This window comes from Colletotrichum orchidophilum, assembly GCF_001831195.1.
Source record: "Colletotrichum orchidophilum strain IMI 309357 chromosome Unknown Scaffold_55.1, whole genome shotgun sequence".
NCBI lineage: Eukaryota > Fungi > Ascomycota > Sordariomycetes > Glomerellales > Glomerellaceae > Colletotrichum > Colletotrichum orchidophilum.
The window spans coordinates 159,476-175,579 of NW_019173011.1; the positions used below are offsets into that span (position 1 = coordinate 159,476).

At 56.2% G+C, this 16,104-nt stretch overlaps 3 protein-coding genes across 3 annotated transcripts; 2 read left to right on the forward strand and 1 right to left on the reverse strand.

Annotated features, from left to right (window-relative positions):
• Window positions 1-1,296: 1,296 nt before the first annotated feature.
• Window positions 1,297-5,704, forward strand: CORC01_07058 (IKI3 family protein; the record flags this gene model as incomplete). The annotated part of the gene is made up of 5 exons (XM_022618696.1): window positions 1,297-1,487; window positions 1,774-2,717; window positions 2,776-3,561; window positions 3,629-3,971; window positions 4,027-5,704. 5 exons carry the CDS (start codon window positions 1,297-1,299, stop codon window positions 5,702-5,704), a joined length of 3,942 nt encoding a protein of 1,313 aa, XP_022474796.1.
• Window positions 5,705-5,967: 263 nt separating this feature from the next.
• CORC01_07059 (KOW domain-containing protein domain-containing protein) lies at window positions 5,968-7,472 on the reverse strand (the record flags this gene model as incomplete). Its single annotated transcript, XM_022618697.1, has 2 exons — window positions 5,968-6,705; window positions 6,795-7,472. Coding segments are annotated over 2 exons (1,416 nt in total), but the record flags the coding sequence as incomplete, so codon positions are not given.
• Window positions 7,473-11,794: 4,322 nt separating this feature from the next.
• On the forward strand, window positions 11,795-13,542 carry CORC01_07060 (GTP-binding protein rhoA; the record flags this gene model as incomplete). The annotated part of the gene is made up of 6 exons (XM_022618698.1): window positions 11,795-11,862; window positions 12,050-12,077; window positions 12,308-12,505; window positions 12,598-12,732; window positions 12,843-12,985; window positions 13,383-13,542. The coding sequence occupies 6 exons, from the start codon at window positions 11,795-11,797 to the stop codon at window positions 13,540-13,542; spliced, it is 732 nt and encodes a 243-aa protein (XP_022474798.1).
• Between the last annotated feature and the right edge of the window lie 2,562 nt (window positions 13,543-16,104).

Sequence of the window (16,104 nt, forward strand, 5' to 3'; positions counted from 1 at the left end):
AGTTGGGAAGCACACAGCAAAGCTTGTTGAGGAGGCGTCGGCAGGAGCAGGAAGCAAGCTTGCAGCCAGTGACACGGACGGACGGGCAGCACGGCAGCCAGCAGCGAAATTGGGAGAGTCTTGGACTGGGAGTGTCAGTGTGGAATGCGCAAAAAAAGCATATGCGCTAATGGCAAAATCCGGGGAGCAGCCAGGAAAAGGATACCGAGGAGTCGAGGAGAAGACCGGGATGCGGATCTTGACCTGTGATTTGCTGATTGGGTCCTGCGGGGACGGGGGCATCGGGTGATGATTGGGGCCCGGTCTTGCATGATTCCGTAGGTACCTCGGTACATGGGTCATTGCTCGGGTATCCCCTATGCGGCGGGAGGTACCCGTACCCGGATCATGCAATCTTCCTATCCTATCACTGCTATCGGTGAAGGGGGTTAGACGGGAGGTGCTGAAGCCTCTTCTAGGCCCTTTTCCCACTGTGACGCTCCAGCGGGGAGGGAGACAGAAAATGGAGGTGTGCTGAGACGGAGGTGGAATGAGCTGACTCTAGTACGAGATTTGCGAGACGTTTTTTTTTCTTGATTTAATGCAAAGGGGCTCGCCGCGATGGCCTGTGAGTTCTGGGTTCAATGGCATGTTTTCCCTCTCATTCCCTCTTAAGACGTTATGCCATGTGCGTCTAATTTTTTATTTATGAGGTTCATGCTTGTTTGGTTCACATAAGTGCTGAAAACGAAGTTCGGAAGTGGCCGTGACGTGAAATTCCGTCTGATGATGATGTAGATTGTGCTTTAGATAGATATGAGCTAAGGGGAAGTGGCTACGCACCTAAGGTAGCTGAAGCTGTAGTCATCTGTTAGTGTCGCTCCCGAGATTTTTAGCACGGCAGCACGGCAGCACGGGCGATGTTGAGTGCAGGCATAATAACCATGTTCAATGGAATGAAGGTAAGAAGTGTGGCTTGCGCGGGCTGCTCCCGAAGTTTGGACTTGACTGTGAGGCGGCAGTGGAGGGGTAACTTGGACCCCGCCAAGTTGCTGATGTACCTGACGGCGCCGCATAGGGTACAGGTACATCCTTCTTGTTCCGCCCCCGCAAGGCGGCTGGGCTATCGCATTGAGATTTTTCCAAGCGGCAGGCCTAAGAAAAAAAAAAAGTTGCAGTGACGAGCTCGCATTACGACTCACACATTCTCGCGACCGAAGTAGAGCATAATACCCCGAACTCGAACCAGAACGACCCTATCTTTCATGCGTTAAAGGAGCTGCAACGCCCCGAAGCAGCAGCAGCAGAGGGTTCAAGATGCGGAACTTGCGCAACATTCGATTCAGCGCTTGGGAGCAGCAGCAGGCGGCAGACACCTCGGCCGCGGACGTGACCGCCTGCTGCTGGGACCCCGCCAAAGACGAGCTTCTCTGCACGACTGGGCCGACGGAGGCGAAAGCCACCATCGAGCTGGTGAGGCTGACGGATCACCACCAGCAACAGCAAATGTGTGGCGCCATTTCTTAATTCCCCTTGAACTACGTATCCTGTGTTGTTGCATTCCCTGTTTTCACCGTTGCTTGTTTAGCCAGACTACTTCCCCATGTTATTTAGGTTGAAATCTTGAATTTGACTAGTTTGATATCCCGTCCCGGTCGTAAGGTGATCTTGGCCCTGGGACGGGGGCCTGTCTCTCTTTTCATCATGGTGTGGCTTGAACACACCACAAAGTCTCACAGACCGAAGAAACCCAAACGGTTGAGAAAACGACTGTGACTAACATGGACCTCTTAGTAAATCAAACACAGTCACGAGCTGGGATGCGCCGAGCCCCAGCCCGGACCTGCCCGCAGACAGGGTCGTCAGCCTCCATCACTTCAGCGACACCCTCACCACCTGCGTGATCCTCGAGGGCGGCGACATCGTGACGGTACAAGAGGAGGACGACGGTGTTCAGCATGGCGGCGATGTCCAGATCGAGATCGTGGGGTCCATAGACGCTGGCATCGCCGCCGCACGGTGGTCCCCGGACGAGGAGCTGCTGGTCGTCGTGACCAAGGAAGGCAATGCCGTTTTCATGGGCCGGACGTTCGACCCCATCGCCGACGTGGTAATGACATCTGACGACTTGAAGCTCTCCAAGCACGTCTCCGTCGGCTGGGGAAAGAAGGAGACGCAGTTCCAGGGGAAAGGCGCCAAGGCGATGCGGGACCCCACGATCCCCGAAAAGGTCGACGAGGGCCTGCCGAGCGCCAACGAGGATGGGTCCGCGACGGTCAGCTGGCGGGGCGACGGCGCGTACGTTGCTGTCAACTCTGTCGCCGGCGGCGCGAGGCGGGTCGTGAGAGTGTACTCCCGCGAGGGCGTACTCGACAGCGTCAGCGAGCCCGTGGATCACCTCGAGGGCGGGTTAAGTTGGAGGCCGTCGGGAAATCTGATTGCGGGCATCCAGCGCTTCGAGGACCGGACCGATGTCGTCTTTTTTGAGAGAAACGGGCTGCGGCACGGGCAATTTACACTGCGGTGCGCCGATGGGCCCCTCAGCGCGCACGAGAAGATCCGGTTGGAGTGGAACTCGGACTCGACTATTTTGGCTGTGATTTTGAGTGACAGGATACAGCTTTGGACGACGGGAAACTATCACTGGTATCTTAAGCAGGAGATCCCTCTGGCGTCTGCGTTTGCTGGGTGGGCGTGGCATCCAGAGAAGCCGCTGCGTTTCGTCGCTGCCACCACGGGTGAGTCTCACCAGCCCGCTTTTCGCGCACAAAATGTGCTTTGCTGACTAGGCCACAGCAATCGTGAATGTGGCCGAGTACATTTTTACCGTCTCCCGCGGATCTTTGAGCCCTCCTTATGACCATGGAGCTGTCGCCGTCATCGACGGACAGGCTGTCAAGTTGACGCCATTCCGGACGGCACAGGTGCCTCCCCCCATGGCCCTCTTCGAGCTCGACTTCCCCAGCAGCGCCTTGGACGTCGTGTTTGACCCGAACAACGTGCTTATGGCGGTGTTGCACCGAAAGGGGCTCGACGTGTACGAATGGCAGACAAAAGGGGAACGGTCGATCAAGCCCAAAAAGCGGGCCAACATCGCGTTTGAGACGGACGCCAAAACTCGGGTGCCTTTGCAGGTTGCCTTCTCTGGTGCCGCGGAATGTTGCGTTCTCGTCTCTGATGGAGGTCTTAAGCTCGAGAGCTACACTGTCGAGGCAGATTCCATCAGCGCCTCAGGAACCACCCAGCTCAGGCCCGCGGAAACTGTCTCATCGCTCTTCAGCCGCGAAGGCGATTCGGGTGTTGAAGCCTGGGCTCAAGACCGCTCTGGAAAGCTGTACTCGGTGGTTGGAAAGCAAGCCCCCGAGCTTCTAGGGACACAGCTTTCGATACAGCTGCCGTGGTGCGAGCTGCACAACATCAACGGCCGCAGTGTCGGGATTGGAATGACGAGGAACGCCCACCTCTATGCCAACTCGAAACAGTTGGCAAAGAACTGCACTTCTTTTGTCGTCACCCCTGCGCATATCATTTTAACGACCAACAATCACTTCCTCAAGTTTATCCACCTGGTAGACCCTGAAGGTCAGTTATGCCCCCTGTTGTCCTATCGGAGATGCCGGAGTTCAGAGATGCTTACCCCTTTTCACAGAGATGGAGGTCCCTGGAGATGATCCAGAGATCGACGAGAGATGCCGCAGCATCGAGCGCGGCGCCCGCCTCGTGACGGCCACGCCAACCAACATGAACCTGGTCCTGCAGATGCCGAGAGGTAACCTCGAAACGATATTCCCCCGCGCCATGGTCGTTGCGGGTATCAGGCAGCTCGTCGACGAGAAGAACTACGGTAGGGCTTTTGCCTTTTGCCGCACGCAGAGGGTTGATATGAACATTCTCTATGATCATCAGCCAGGCCAGTTCCTGTCCAATGTTGGTCTCTTCCTTGACCAGCTCAAGGATATTTCGTACATTGACCTGTTCCTGTCGTCTCTCAGGTACGTCGTGGCCTTTCTTGTCTCCTCGATTATGAAAAGAGTCTAATTCTTCTAGGGACGAGGATGTCACGCAGACGATGTATAAGGATACAAAACGCTCTACAAGATCATTCGAGCCTTCGGCAGAGACGCCGGCGCCCGCAGACGCCTCCACCAAGTCCAAAGTCAACAAGATTTGCGACGCCATCCTCAAGAGCCTGCAAAGCAAAAAGAGCACGAACCTGCAAAATGTCATCACTGCCCACGTCTGCAAGGTCCCGCCGGCCCTGGAAGACGGCCTCACCCTCGTCGCGGAGCTCATGCAGGAAGATGAGAAACTGGCCGAAAAGGCCGTCGAGCACATCTGCTTCCTTGTCGACGTCAACCGCCTCTACGATAACGCCCTCGGTCTCTATAACCTCGACCTCGCCTTGCTGGTCGCTCAGCAGTCTCAGCGCGATCCCAGGGAGTACCTCCCCTTCATCCAGAACCTGCACAACCTCTCCGACCTGCGCCGCAAGTTCGAGATTGATGATCACCTCGATCGGCGGGCCAAGGCCCTGCTGCACCTCAAGGCCCTCGACGCGTTTGACGAGCTGGCCAAGTACACCACCAAGCACGCGCTCTACCAGGAGGCACTCGGCCTATACCGATACGACCAAGCGCGCCACCAGGCCCTCACGGGCCTGTACGCGAGCCACCTTGAGTCCAACTCAAAGCACCGCGATGCAGGCCTCGCCTACGAGACGCTGCAGAACTTTTCCAAGGCCACGAGCTGCTACCGTGCCGCCGGCGTGACCTGCTGGCGCGAGTCCCTCTTCGCCGCGCAGCAACAATCCCCCCCGCCGTCGGAGGAAGCCCTCGCGGAGCTGGCCTCGTCCCTCGCCGACGCCCTCTGGGAGGGCAAAGAGTACGCCGCCGCGGCCACGATCCACGCCGACTACCTCGCCTCCCTCGAGACGGCCGTGAAATGCCTCTGCAAGGGCTACCACTTCGCCGAGGCCCTCCGCCTCATCGCCCGTGAGCGCCGCGCGGACCTGCTCCCCACGACCTTTGATAACGGCCTCGTCGAGGCCCTGAGCAGCAGCACCGAGTTCCTTGCGGACTGCAAATCCCAGCTCCTGGCGCAGGTCCCCCGCATCGCGGAGCTCCGGCGCAAAGCAGCCGAGGATCCTCTCGCGTTCTACGAAGGGGAGCGACCCGGTGGCATGGGCGATGTTCCCGACGACGTCTCGGTCGCCACCTCGCGCGTCAGCACGTCGGCGAGTCTGTTCACGCGGTACACGGGCAAAGACGGCAGCGTCGGGACGGCGGGGACGGGCGTCTCGCGCGCGACGTCCAAGAATCGCAAGCGCGAGGAGAAGAAGCGCGCGCGCGGCCGCAAGGGCACCGTCTACGAGGAGGAGTACCTGGTCAACAGCGTCCGACGGCTGGTGGAGCGCGTCGAGGGCGGCGCGAAAGACGAGATCGGACGGCTGGTCTTCGCGCTCGTGAGGCGGGGGATGACGGAGCGTGCTAGAGCCGTGGAGGTGCTCATGGCTGAGGTTGTCGAGGGGTGCAAGGCTGCTGTGCGGGAGGTTTTTGCTGTCAAGGAGGCGGAGCAGCAGGGGGATGTTGTTGTCGGGCTTGATGGGGAGACGTACCTTGCTTCTGGCGGGGATGCCGTCTTTCAGGAGCACCTCGAGGCGAGGACGAAGAAGCTGGAGCCGCCTGTTCTGAGTGCCTTTCAGACGCTGACGTTGCTGGGATCATGAGAGAGGGATCTACATACATGCCTATAGGTTTAGACGGGGTTAGACGGAACGGGCATCATAAAAAAGACAAAGAAATGGGGAGATGATATACAGGAAATAGACTTGCTTATATGACGAGTCTTGTTTTTGACGTATTCTATAAAAGTACAGTATTGCACATTTGAGATTTTACTATGGCTGTTCATACATGCTACAACCTCCCCGGCGCCACGTCCCCCACCTGGATTTTCTCCCCTCTCCGCTTGTCCAAGGTCAATTACCCCTTATTGAGGTGGAGGATGACTCTCAGTATCATTTGGTGCTTCCGCCGGTGCCGCCGCACTCGCCCCCGTCTTGGCATCAAACAACTTGGGCGTAGGCACGTTCCACGACGAAGAGTCCCCGCCAACAGTAGCCTTGTTCCTCGCCATGAGCTCGCCAATCCTCTCGAGCATGTCCGAGGACAACTCGGGCTTGCCGAGCGCGCGGCGGGACTCGCGCAGCTCGCGGTTGAGCTCCTGCAGCGGCGTGCGCATGGAGGCGAGGGCGTCGGCCGAGGCCTTCTTGAGGGCCTTCTTCTCGGCCTCCTCGGCCTCCTTGCGCAGAATATAGTCGTCCTCGTGACGGGTACGGAAGCGAGAGTACTTGTTGCGGAGCTCGTCGATGACGGACTCGGGCATGGGTGGGGAGAGGAGCGTGGGCACAAAGGTGGCGGCCTCGGCGTCGGCGCGGTTGGTGTCGCCGGGCTGGTCCTCGCGGACGACCTGCTCGCGTTCGGGCCAGGGGATAGCGATGTTGGCGCCGGGGATGTAGCGAGTCCAGGCGCGCCAGCCCGTGGTGCGGGACCACTTTACGGGGCCTCGGGCGAGCTGCCGGACGACGACGTCTCGGGCTACGCCGGTCGCGGGGTCGACGATCGGGTGGACGAGACGGATCGCTGAGATGGGGATGTTCATGGATGTGTTTTGTGTTGTGGGGGCGTCGAGGATGTTCTGGAAGGATTCGGGGACGTGGATGGTGACCTGATGGGCAATCGGTTAGCCTCGAGCTCCTCTCCGAATCGCTTTCATTCGTCTCTTCCGCTTCACAAAAATTCTATTTGAAGGCTCACCTTTGCAATGTTCTCCAGCTGTACGGTGCCGTACTCGAGGTTGATGCTCGAGATGCGGTCAATCTTGCCCTTTTCGGGGCCCTCGAGAAGCACAACGCGATCCTTGACGGCGAGGTTGAGATACTGACATCCGCCGGCCCAGGCACACCGTGCCTCAATCTCTTCGGGTTTGAGAGGCGTCGAACGGCTTTGGCGATTCGTCTGGAGGGCTCCGTAGCTTTCAAAGACATCGCGGCGTGGGGCCAGGGGCCCGAGGTCCCATTTCTCTTGACGGACGAGGCGGGCGGTCTTGATGTCCTTGTTGAGCTCCGTGAGCATATTCCGCTGGTCCCTGGCGCGCTGGGCCTTTTCGGCACCGCCCTCGCCACGGGCGCGCTTCTTCATGCGCCGGGCGACCTGCTTCTCGGCCTGAGCCGTGCGCTTTATGAGCCTCTGCATCGTTGGCAGATGGGGGTTCCCGCCAATTGACAGGGGAGTCGGGGTTCGGATCTTCTGATCGACTTCTCGAGGTCTTCGGGGTTTCGTCGAGTTCGGTAGCGGATTCGGGCGAGGGGTTAAGGGCGTCGGCGAAGCTGGGGCCGCTGTGGTCTGTCGTCGACGTCCTCGAATTGACGATTTGGAAATTTCAGACGGGTCGGGAGCTTCAACAACCCCTGCAGCTACGGGCCGGGGTCTCCACTGGTGCCATGTTGGAGCGGCACGGATAATCAGGGTTGCCGAGTGCCAACAGGGGCCACACGACAGCAATCCCAATATGGAATGGACGGATGGATGACCCAACCCCACATCACCCGGTCCAGGGGAGACGGCGGTAAGTATCCGCTATCCAGTGTAATTTGACTGGGTGATATGCACAAGGTGAGAGAGTTCTAACACGCATGTTCATTGCCGGCGCTTGCACAGACAACGAAGCATAACCAGACGGCTTCCCAGGTGTCGACGAAAGAGAAAACGAGGGTCCACCGGACGATTGCAAGTATCGATTATTGCAAATTTCCCGGTACTAAGCGGCCGCGCTGCACAGCTACGACAACCATCGTCCGAGCCCATCCAAGGCTAACGATGCCATCATGCAGCATCTACGATGATCCCTTATGCGCCCATTTCCCAGAATAGCCATGGGAAAGGGAAGATGCGGACGACGCCCCAGGGCGGGTGGCTGATGGAATCATTGTCCACTGCTGTCGATGGAGTCAGGAGATGGTTGTTTTTGACTAGCATTAGGAATTCATTCGCCTTGGTATGTGTCGGGATAGACTTGGCCGTTCAGTATGTTATTAAAACCAACATTGTCAGAGGACATGGTCATTCGAACGTCCGGCAACGGTGCTAAAGGTTGTTCGTTGGACCCCTTTCCCAGATCTTGGGACTCAAGGCTGGATTGGAGTTTCAAGGCGGTTGGTGACCGAGACATCTACACACCCTCTCAAACATCTTGCTCGATTTCTTTCCTGAAGATGGTGCGGCTACTCCCTTCCCGTATTCCATACTCCGGTCGTCAGCTGGCGGAGGCTGTTAGTGCCGTCGTTCAAGATTCAGAGTCGCGGTCAGTCAGTGGCATGTCACATCAGTCAACTCACAGGCGCCCTGCGGCCCAGGAGCCGAGCCTCCAGCCCCGACGCACAGTCCCTGGTAGTAAGGCACTGTGAAGTGCGGTGGCAGGGGTTGAGTCCTAGATCCAGGACTTTGAAGTGTGTACCGCCTCGGGGTGCGGCGCAAGCAGCATCCACCAAGGCGTCATCCCGAGGTACCTACTCACGCGGGTGACAACAAAAGCCAGACACTGGCTTCCGCTAGCCTTCCTCGTATTCCTCCTATTCAAGGCCTTCTGGAAGAATGAGGAATTCCCGAAGAAGACAGCAATACCAAGACTGCTGAGAGGATTCATCAAGTGAGAGAGGTGAGCAGAAAGGAGTTCTCCTCGGTCACAGAGGTTCATCGGTTATGGGGTTTCATGGGTTATGCTCAATGTATGGTCGGCGTTAAGAGTCTCGGTACCGCAGCAGCGGCGGACAGAAATATGGTTCCGATCATCAATCATCTTCTCCGCCACGTACCTGTCCCTGTGGGCGCATATGCACGAATGATCGCAGAGTGTGGAGGGATAGCTTGGAGCTTGTGCAGGCTAGGAATTGCCAGATCCAGCACGCACCAGAGGATCGCGCAGGGCAGCGTATCGTTATCGAGAAAGAGTGTCTGCACTGCTGGTCCCAGCCATCTTGAGCGCGAGAGTCTTGAATCAGTGGAATAGAAGCATGACTGGACCTAGAACGTCTTGGTGTAGAGTGCATGTGGCTTCGCCTCACCGCGGCGGATGGGAAGATCAGACTAACAGGTTCCTAGTCCGTTAGTTTGGCTCCCTCAGGAATCAGCAAAACAGCAATTCCCTCCCGGGCCCCGGGCTGAGGAGGCGGAAGGTGGCAGGTTGCCACGCATGGCTTCTCGCCCAGCTGCTTGCCATGGCCATTGATGAGACTAGCAACCCCGTTCGCCTGTCCGTTGTCGACTCTTCTGACGGCGGATATGAAAATGACAATCTGACTTGGCCACGGCACATCGGGTTTCAGCCCGAGCTTGGACCCTGGGAAAGCGATTTTGGCCGATTCCCCGAGATGGATATTATGGCTGTTTATGCTTCGGTCTGGGCAGTACATCAGCGCAAAAGGGGTTTATGTCAAAGGCATAGGACGACAGAGAACATACCGTCGGGATACCACGGGCGCGGCTCACACCGGCTGGACCCGACGTCGCCGGTGTGTCGCCCGCTGTTGCTTGGTGTCTCTGTACCTGTGCCTGGACCCGTGCCTGGAGGGATGAAGAGTACTTGATATTGAAAAGAATAGGACCGCAGGGCTGGAGCCTGCGAGGCCTACGAGAGGCTGAGACCCGGTTCTGCCCCCAAGGACGACAAACAGATGGAAAGGCGTGGAGGAACGGGGGAGGGGGCAAACACAGGTTGGAGGACGGGATAGATGGGTAGCTGAGGCGAAGTTCAGTCAGCTCGGCACTTATGAAAAGAGGCTTTGTTCGTCACCGGATCCCTTGATCGCGAAGGTCTTGATGTCTGGCTAATACCTGGCAACCTGGCACGCCTGGCGGTCAAATATTGACGTTGCAGATCAACCACTATCGACGCAGCTACCCTGCTTTATTCTTATCGCATCACTCTCGGCTTCCACATCTGTCACCCACCGCTCTCCGCGACTGTTCCTCCTGCCAACGTAACAGATCTGACGGAGACACGGTGACTGCCTCTCCTGCCTGCAGACATCTGCAGTCACATTCTCTCTCTTTCTCCATACAAGTCAGCAGTGTCAGAAGCTGTACTCAATCCTCCGTCCATACATCGCCTCACAGCGCCGAAGCAGTATAGAGTACCTTGCTGCAAGGCAGTTGGCAGGTGTGGCTCAGCGGACGAGATTCCCACAAGGCCAGCAAGACAGGGGCCAGACGACGGCGCAGTAGTGGGAGTCGCCACCCAATTGAAAGACACCGAGGTGAGGGAGCCCCCCCAAAAGCCACCCCGCCCCCTGTATCCGTAACGGCCCCTTCCTTCCAACCTGCAATTCAATTCGCCTTGTGTGGCTGCCTCAGGACTTACTTCCCTACCTCAATAAGAAGGGACACGCGCGCACGCACCAGCCAACCAGAGCAGCACAAGTACTGATTGTATAGAGAATGCAGCAGAAAGATACTTGCGTCTTGAAAACTTACAGGGTAGGAAGAGAAAAAACAAGGACGCGGCACCTGTCCCGGCTCCCTCTTTTCACATTCACTGGTCGGAAAACCCCGTTGCAGTGTCGTCTCTACGTCTCTCTGCCAGGACTGAGGTCAACAATCAGCAGAGCGAGAGACACAGACAGAGGAGCAGACTGGAGAGAGGTCCATCCAGTTCCCCGACCCTAGCCACCGTCACCGTTACCGTATCCTCGCGTTCAATTCCAATATTCAGCTGGGAAACACACACCAGTGACCGAATCACGACACACACCACCCACCCACACCCAGCAGAGTCCAAGGTAGGTACCTACCTGGTCTACCTGCTCTGTTAGATACTATACCTTGAGTATCGGGAAACACGCTGTCAACACGACAACACTTGATATTCTGCCTCTCTTCTCAAGGTACCTTAACTCCCGCCTCACCTCACTATCAAAAGATACCAACGACTAGAGCTTCTGTCCGAGGCACGTCGCTCTATCACTCTACTGGCTGCCCTGCTCCGTGTTGTCCTCCTTCTATCCCCCTACCCCCGTCATCGTCTCTACAAAATCCAGTGATTGCGTGTCCCCGAATGACACGGGAAACACAAAAGTCAGCAAAGTCACTGCAAAAATAAAAACAAGCCCAGACCATCCCGTCCTGTCCTGCAACTGCCTGCACCAGCACCTCCCTCTGAGGTACCTTACCCTGCCTAAGGTGAGGTATCTTACCAAGGTACCGTACGGAGACCTCCCTAGTCGCCCTTTTTACGCAGTCAACTAGGCCTGTCTGCACCTGCACCCTGTCCGTTGGCCTGTCCTCCACCCAAATCTTTGTCCCCCTCCCCCCATTTTCCACTGCAGCTACCAGGTCTTCCCGCTCGCTCTCGCTGGCTCCCTTCTCTTTTTTTCACCTTCCCTCCCGCCTCTTTCCATCCCCCCCCCCCCCCCCCCCCCTCACCCCCCCCCCCTCCCCTCCTGCCCCTCCTCTTTTTTTCCCCCCCCCCCCCCCCCCCCTCCCCCCCCCCCCCCCCCCCCCCCCCAACACAAATCTGGCCCTGCTGTTCCATTGCTTGTACGTCGTCGTCAAGTGAACTCCACCCGTAAGGTACTACTGTGACCTTACCTTACTTCTACCCATCCCATTCTCTTCCACCTTAGATTCCCCCTTCCGACGCAGCTCTTCCTTCTCCATCTTCCTCGTCTCCGCCAACAAGCTCAACCTCCTCAACCGACCGCAACTCAATCCGCTCTCCATCGCTCGCTCCCTTTCTCACATACACATCCAATCCAGACATCATGGCTGAGATCCGCCGTAAGCTCGTCATCGTCGGCGACGGTGCCTGCGGTAAAACCTGTTTGTTGATGTGAGTATTGAACTGTTCTGCCTCTCTCCTCTACCTACCGCCCTCTGTCGTCCTTCTGCCTCCCTCTCCGCCTCCGCCTTGGCCCCAGCGACAACCAATCCTCCATCTTCGCATCGCCGAAAAAAATAAACCACAAAGATGCAATTTTCTATCATCAAAGACTTCATCATACTAACTGGTTGAATAGCGTCTTCTCCAAGGGCACCTTCCCTGAGGTAAGATTACCCTTTTCCCCCACGCCGACGCGGCCTCCCGCTTCCTGTTTTCCTATCACGAAGCCAGGCTGAGATGCATCAACCCATCTACGATCCAGCCAACCGATGCTACACCCTACATTCAAGAAATCCACTCAAGAATTCCATTCAAGAAATCAATCAAGAAACCATTCAAGAGATCCATTCAAGAAACAGTTTCCGATTCGGCAATATTCTGACAACTGATTCAGGTCTACGTTCCCACCGTCTTCGAGAACTACGTCGCCGATGTCGAGGTTGATGGCAAGCACGTCGAGCTGGCCCTTTGGGATACGGCTGGCCAGGAAGATTATGACCGTCTCCGTCCCCTTTCCTACCCTGACTCCCACGTCATTCTGATCTGCTTCGCCGTCGACTCCCCCGACTCCCTGGACAACGTTCAGGAGAAGGTACGCTTATTTTTTTTTCTTTATTCCCCTTTAGGAATGAATGATTGCACTCGAAAAGCAACTTTCGCTAACACGTGCACTTCTTCCCATAGTGGATCTCCGAGGTCCTGCATTTCTGCCAGGGTCTGCCCATTATTCTTGTCGGCTGCAAGAAGGATCTCCGCTACGATGCCAAGACGATTGAAGAGCTGCGTAAGACCAGCCAAAAGCCCGTCTCCCCTGAAGAGGTAAGTTTTTCTCCTTCCCACTGGGACAGGGGTCGCTTTAGGCATTTAGAGATGCTCGGCGGCCTCAGATGTCGCTCGCTGCCATGCACACGTACTAATATTGCCTGAAGGGTGAGGAAGTCCGCAAGAAGATCGGCGCCTACAAGTACCTCGAGTGCTCCGCCAAGACGAACGAGGGTGTTCGTGAGGTGTTCGAACACGCTACGCGCGCCGCTCTGCTCTCTCGCAGCCGGAGCAGCGGCAAGAAGCACAAGTGCCTGATGCTCTAAATACCCAATGGATGAACTTCCCAAACCCTTTCTCCCTCTTCGACCACAACCCCCATTTGTAATCATCAAGGTCCCAGCCTCCATGGTCTTTTCCCAAACTTTTCGGATGAGAAAGGGTTTCTGGTGGCGGTCTGGAAGGCGGGGGCAATATTTGCCTGCATAGGTTCTCGGAATTTGGAGTTTTGCTCAACATTGTGTCTCATAACCAACCTGGCACCACATCGATCGGCGTGTCACCGTGTCTGGTTCTGCGGGGGTCTTTTACTGAATCCGTGTCATTCCCTGCCGAACGGTCACTGGGAGAAGCAACAGCTAGCCGCAATCCCCACAAGAAGCTGCGAGGAAAACGATTTCTACTACGGATGTCTCTCATGGTCTCAGGGGAGGGAAAGGCTTGTTGACTGGCGCGGCCGGCAGCTGCTGGGTGACGATGGACAGTGAGTTGTTTGGTAACCTCGGGAACGGCGGTACGGCAACGGTCTTCTGCTGTGGAATCGGCTTGTCTGGCCGTAGTACTGCGACGAATCCGGCTACATCATAAATCTTGTCGTGTTTTTTTTTTCTCTTTTGACGCCTCGCAGCTTTAGATGGCGGAGATGGACATGTGTTTCCTGGCTGCGTTTTCTTCTCTCTTGTCGGTTCTCTCAATCCAGGTCTTTGACAACTCAAACCACCCCTAACGAACCGTTGTCTTTCGCCGTCTGCTGATTGCCTCACGCCCAGTGCAAAATTGTTCCACGCTGATATCGATTGTGAATCCTCCAAAACTTCGTCATCGCCGTCATTCTCGCGTGTCAGGGGTTGCAAAAGATTGGATGAAAAAATATACAACAGCAAGGCACCACATTTCCAGGAACAACAGGACGCGCAACATCTGGAAGTAAGGGAGCCCAGGCAATATGGCTATAGTGGTAAAACTATTGCGATGGAGCCGTGGTGTACAGTTCCTGGCTTTTGACTTCTCTACTTTTACTAACAGGCACATGGAGGTAAAGAGTTTTGAACATGGGCGAGAATGGGCATTTGGGGTAGCCGTGACTTCAAGGTTGGATAGCGGTGTCACTTTGATTACATGACCCCGCCTCTGGTGAAGGGGAAGGCCCTGTTTGATGTTTGGACGGCGGACTGAGCGATGCTACGGAGACGTACAGGGAGGTATGCTAAATCTCAAGGCTAAGGAGGGTTCATTGGGGGTGTTTGTTTAATTTGATGTGTTCTCGTGCGTACAGTGGACGAGACTTTAGTGTCACTGCGTATGCTCGTCAAAAGCTCAAAATGAAGATGAATCTCGAGATAGGAAGGATGGACGTCCTATCCTTTCGTGATCCCGTTTGATTCCCGTCCGATCCCCGTGCGTTTGTTGGCTGAGGCGCAATGACAATAACACAGTTTTTGCGTGTGAAGGAGCGTGAGGGGTTTCCTGTTCTCATTCCATCCTTGTCTATAAGTCTTCTCCAAGCCCAGGATCAGGTCAGGTGACATTTGCGATGAACATAGCTTTCGCTAGATAACCGCGACTTTCGAGAGACTGATTTACGCGGGGCAGGTCTGTATCAAGGAAGCGTTGAATATTAGAATATGTCTCTTTGGGGGAGATGTGTAAGAATGGGGGAAGGGGCATGAAAGTTGAGGTTAGGTGAGGAGGTGGTGGTGGTATGAGGGGGTTGAGTGTGACTCGTGGAGTATGAAGGCTTACAGCGCCGCAAGCCGAGCAGGTCTTGGCGGTAGAGGCAGTGGCAGCGCCGCACTTGGGGCATGCGGAGGTGTGGGCGTTGGTCATGGGCTGCATGTTTGCGGTATTGTTGTGGTTTTGTGTTTTTGGTGAAGTAGCAAGTTGCTGGTTTTGAAGATTAAACGTAGGGAAGCTGAAGAAGGAGGGGGAGACGAAAAGCAGACGTTGGTGGAAAGCGGGGTTCTTATTATTCTTCACTTCCTCAGTCCCCGCGCGAGGCGAAGCAACGACGGCCCTATCTTGGTTTGTCTACCTTTTCCCGTCCCCCTCCTTCTAGGTTACCAGTGACCAACGCATAAGCTACCCTGAGATACCACACTCTTTTTGCTCGTGACCCTCTTTGTCTCTCCAGCTATCGGGCCTGTGGAAAGGTCCCCTACCTAGAAATAGGTATCTGTAGTCGGGAGTGGGAAGGATAGTGGAGGTGGTGTGGACTTTGTGAGCTTACGGACGGGTTGTCATGCGAGATGGACGACTTCTCGTTGGCTAGGAGGGATGGGGAGGGGCCTATTGGAGGGACGCTTTACTTGGTAGGGGGTCGCGGTTGGAAGCGATGGGCTGGTATGGCTGGGTGTCGTGCAGTAGAAGAGGGCCCTTTCCCTCTCTCTTTGGGGCGGTCTTGGTTAGTTGTCATACGTTCGGGATGGGCCTGGGAGCGATTTGTCGTCGTGCAGGTAGGTATGCACGGCGGCACGGTAGGTGGTGGGCGGAGTGTCGGCGGCGTCGGCGGCGTCGGCGGCGGGCGCGCGCGATGCGTATATAGCGTGAAGGTTTAGTTAGGCAGGCAGGCAGAGGTGCGAAGAGATCGGGTGGTTAGTACCTCCGGACGACAGGGCGTATCTTTGAGCTTTGGATATCTAAGGCGTCCAATGGTTGAAGAGTCGCTCAGTGACGTGGTTCGGAAACGCCCATCTGGGCATCCGAAAGTAGGGCGACATTAATAGACCAAGAAAGGTAAAGTTGTTGGCATCAGCTATGCGTGTTGATCGGATGTCGACGAGACCTGTTTCAGACAATTCTGTAAGGGTCGACCTGCATCAGAACTCTCCTGCAACTGGATGTTGAAAGATGTCTGCAGCGCCGAGAGGCGCAAGCGGGAAACTAAAGGCTCTGCCTCACATTTCTTCAGAGAGTCGTTCTGGTGCTTTGCTTTGCCTGCCCCGAACGACTCAGCCCATGGGACGTTGTAATCGGGGAGTTGGGCAGCGAACCATGCGTGAAAAAGCCCGAGGGAAAGTAGGCACATGCCCATTTGTATTACTACCGGTATTTCTTGCCCTTCGGAAGCGGCCACCGGTGTCGTGTGGACTACCTGTCGGGCGGTCGGGTCGGGTGATTCGGGGCGTGAGATAAGCGACCGTTTATCCCGTA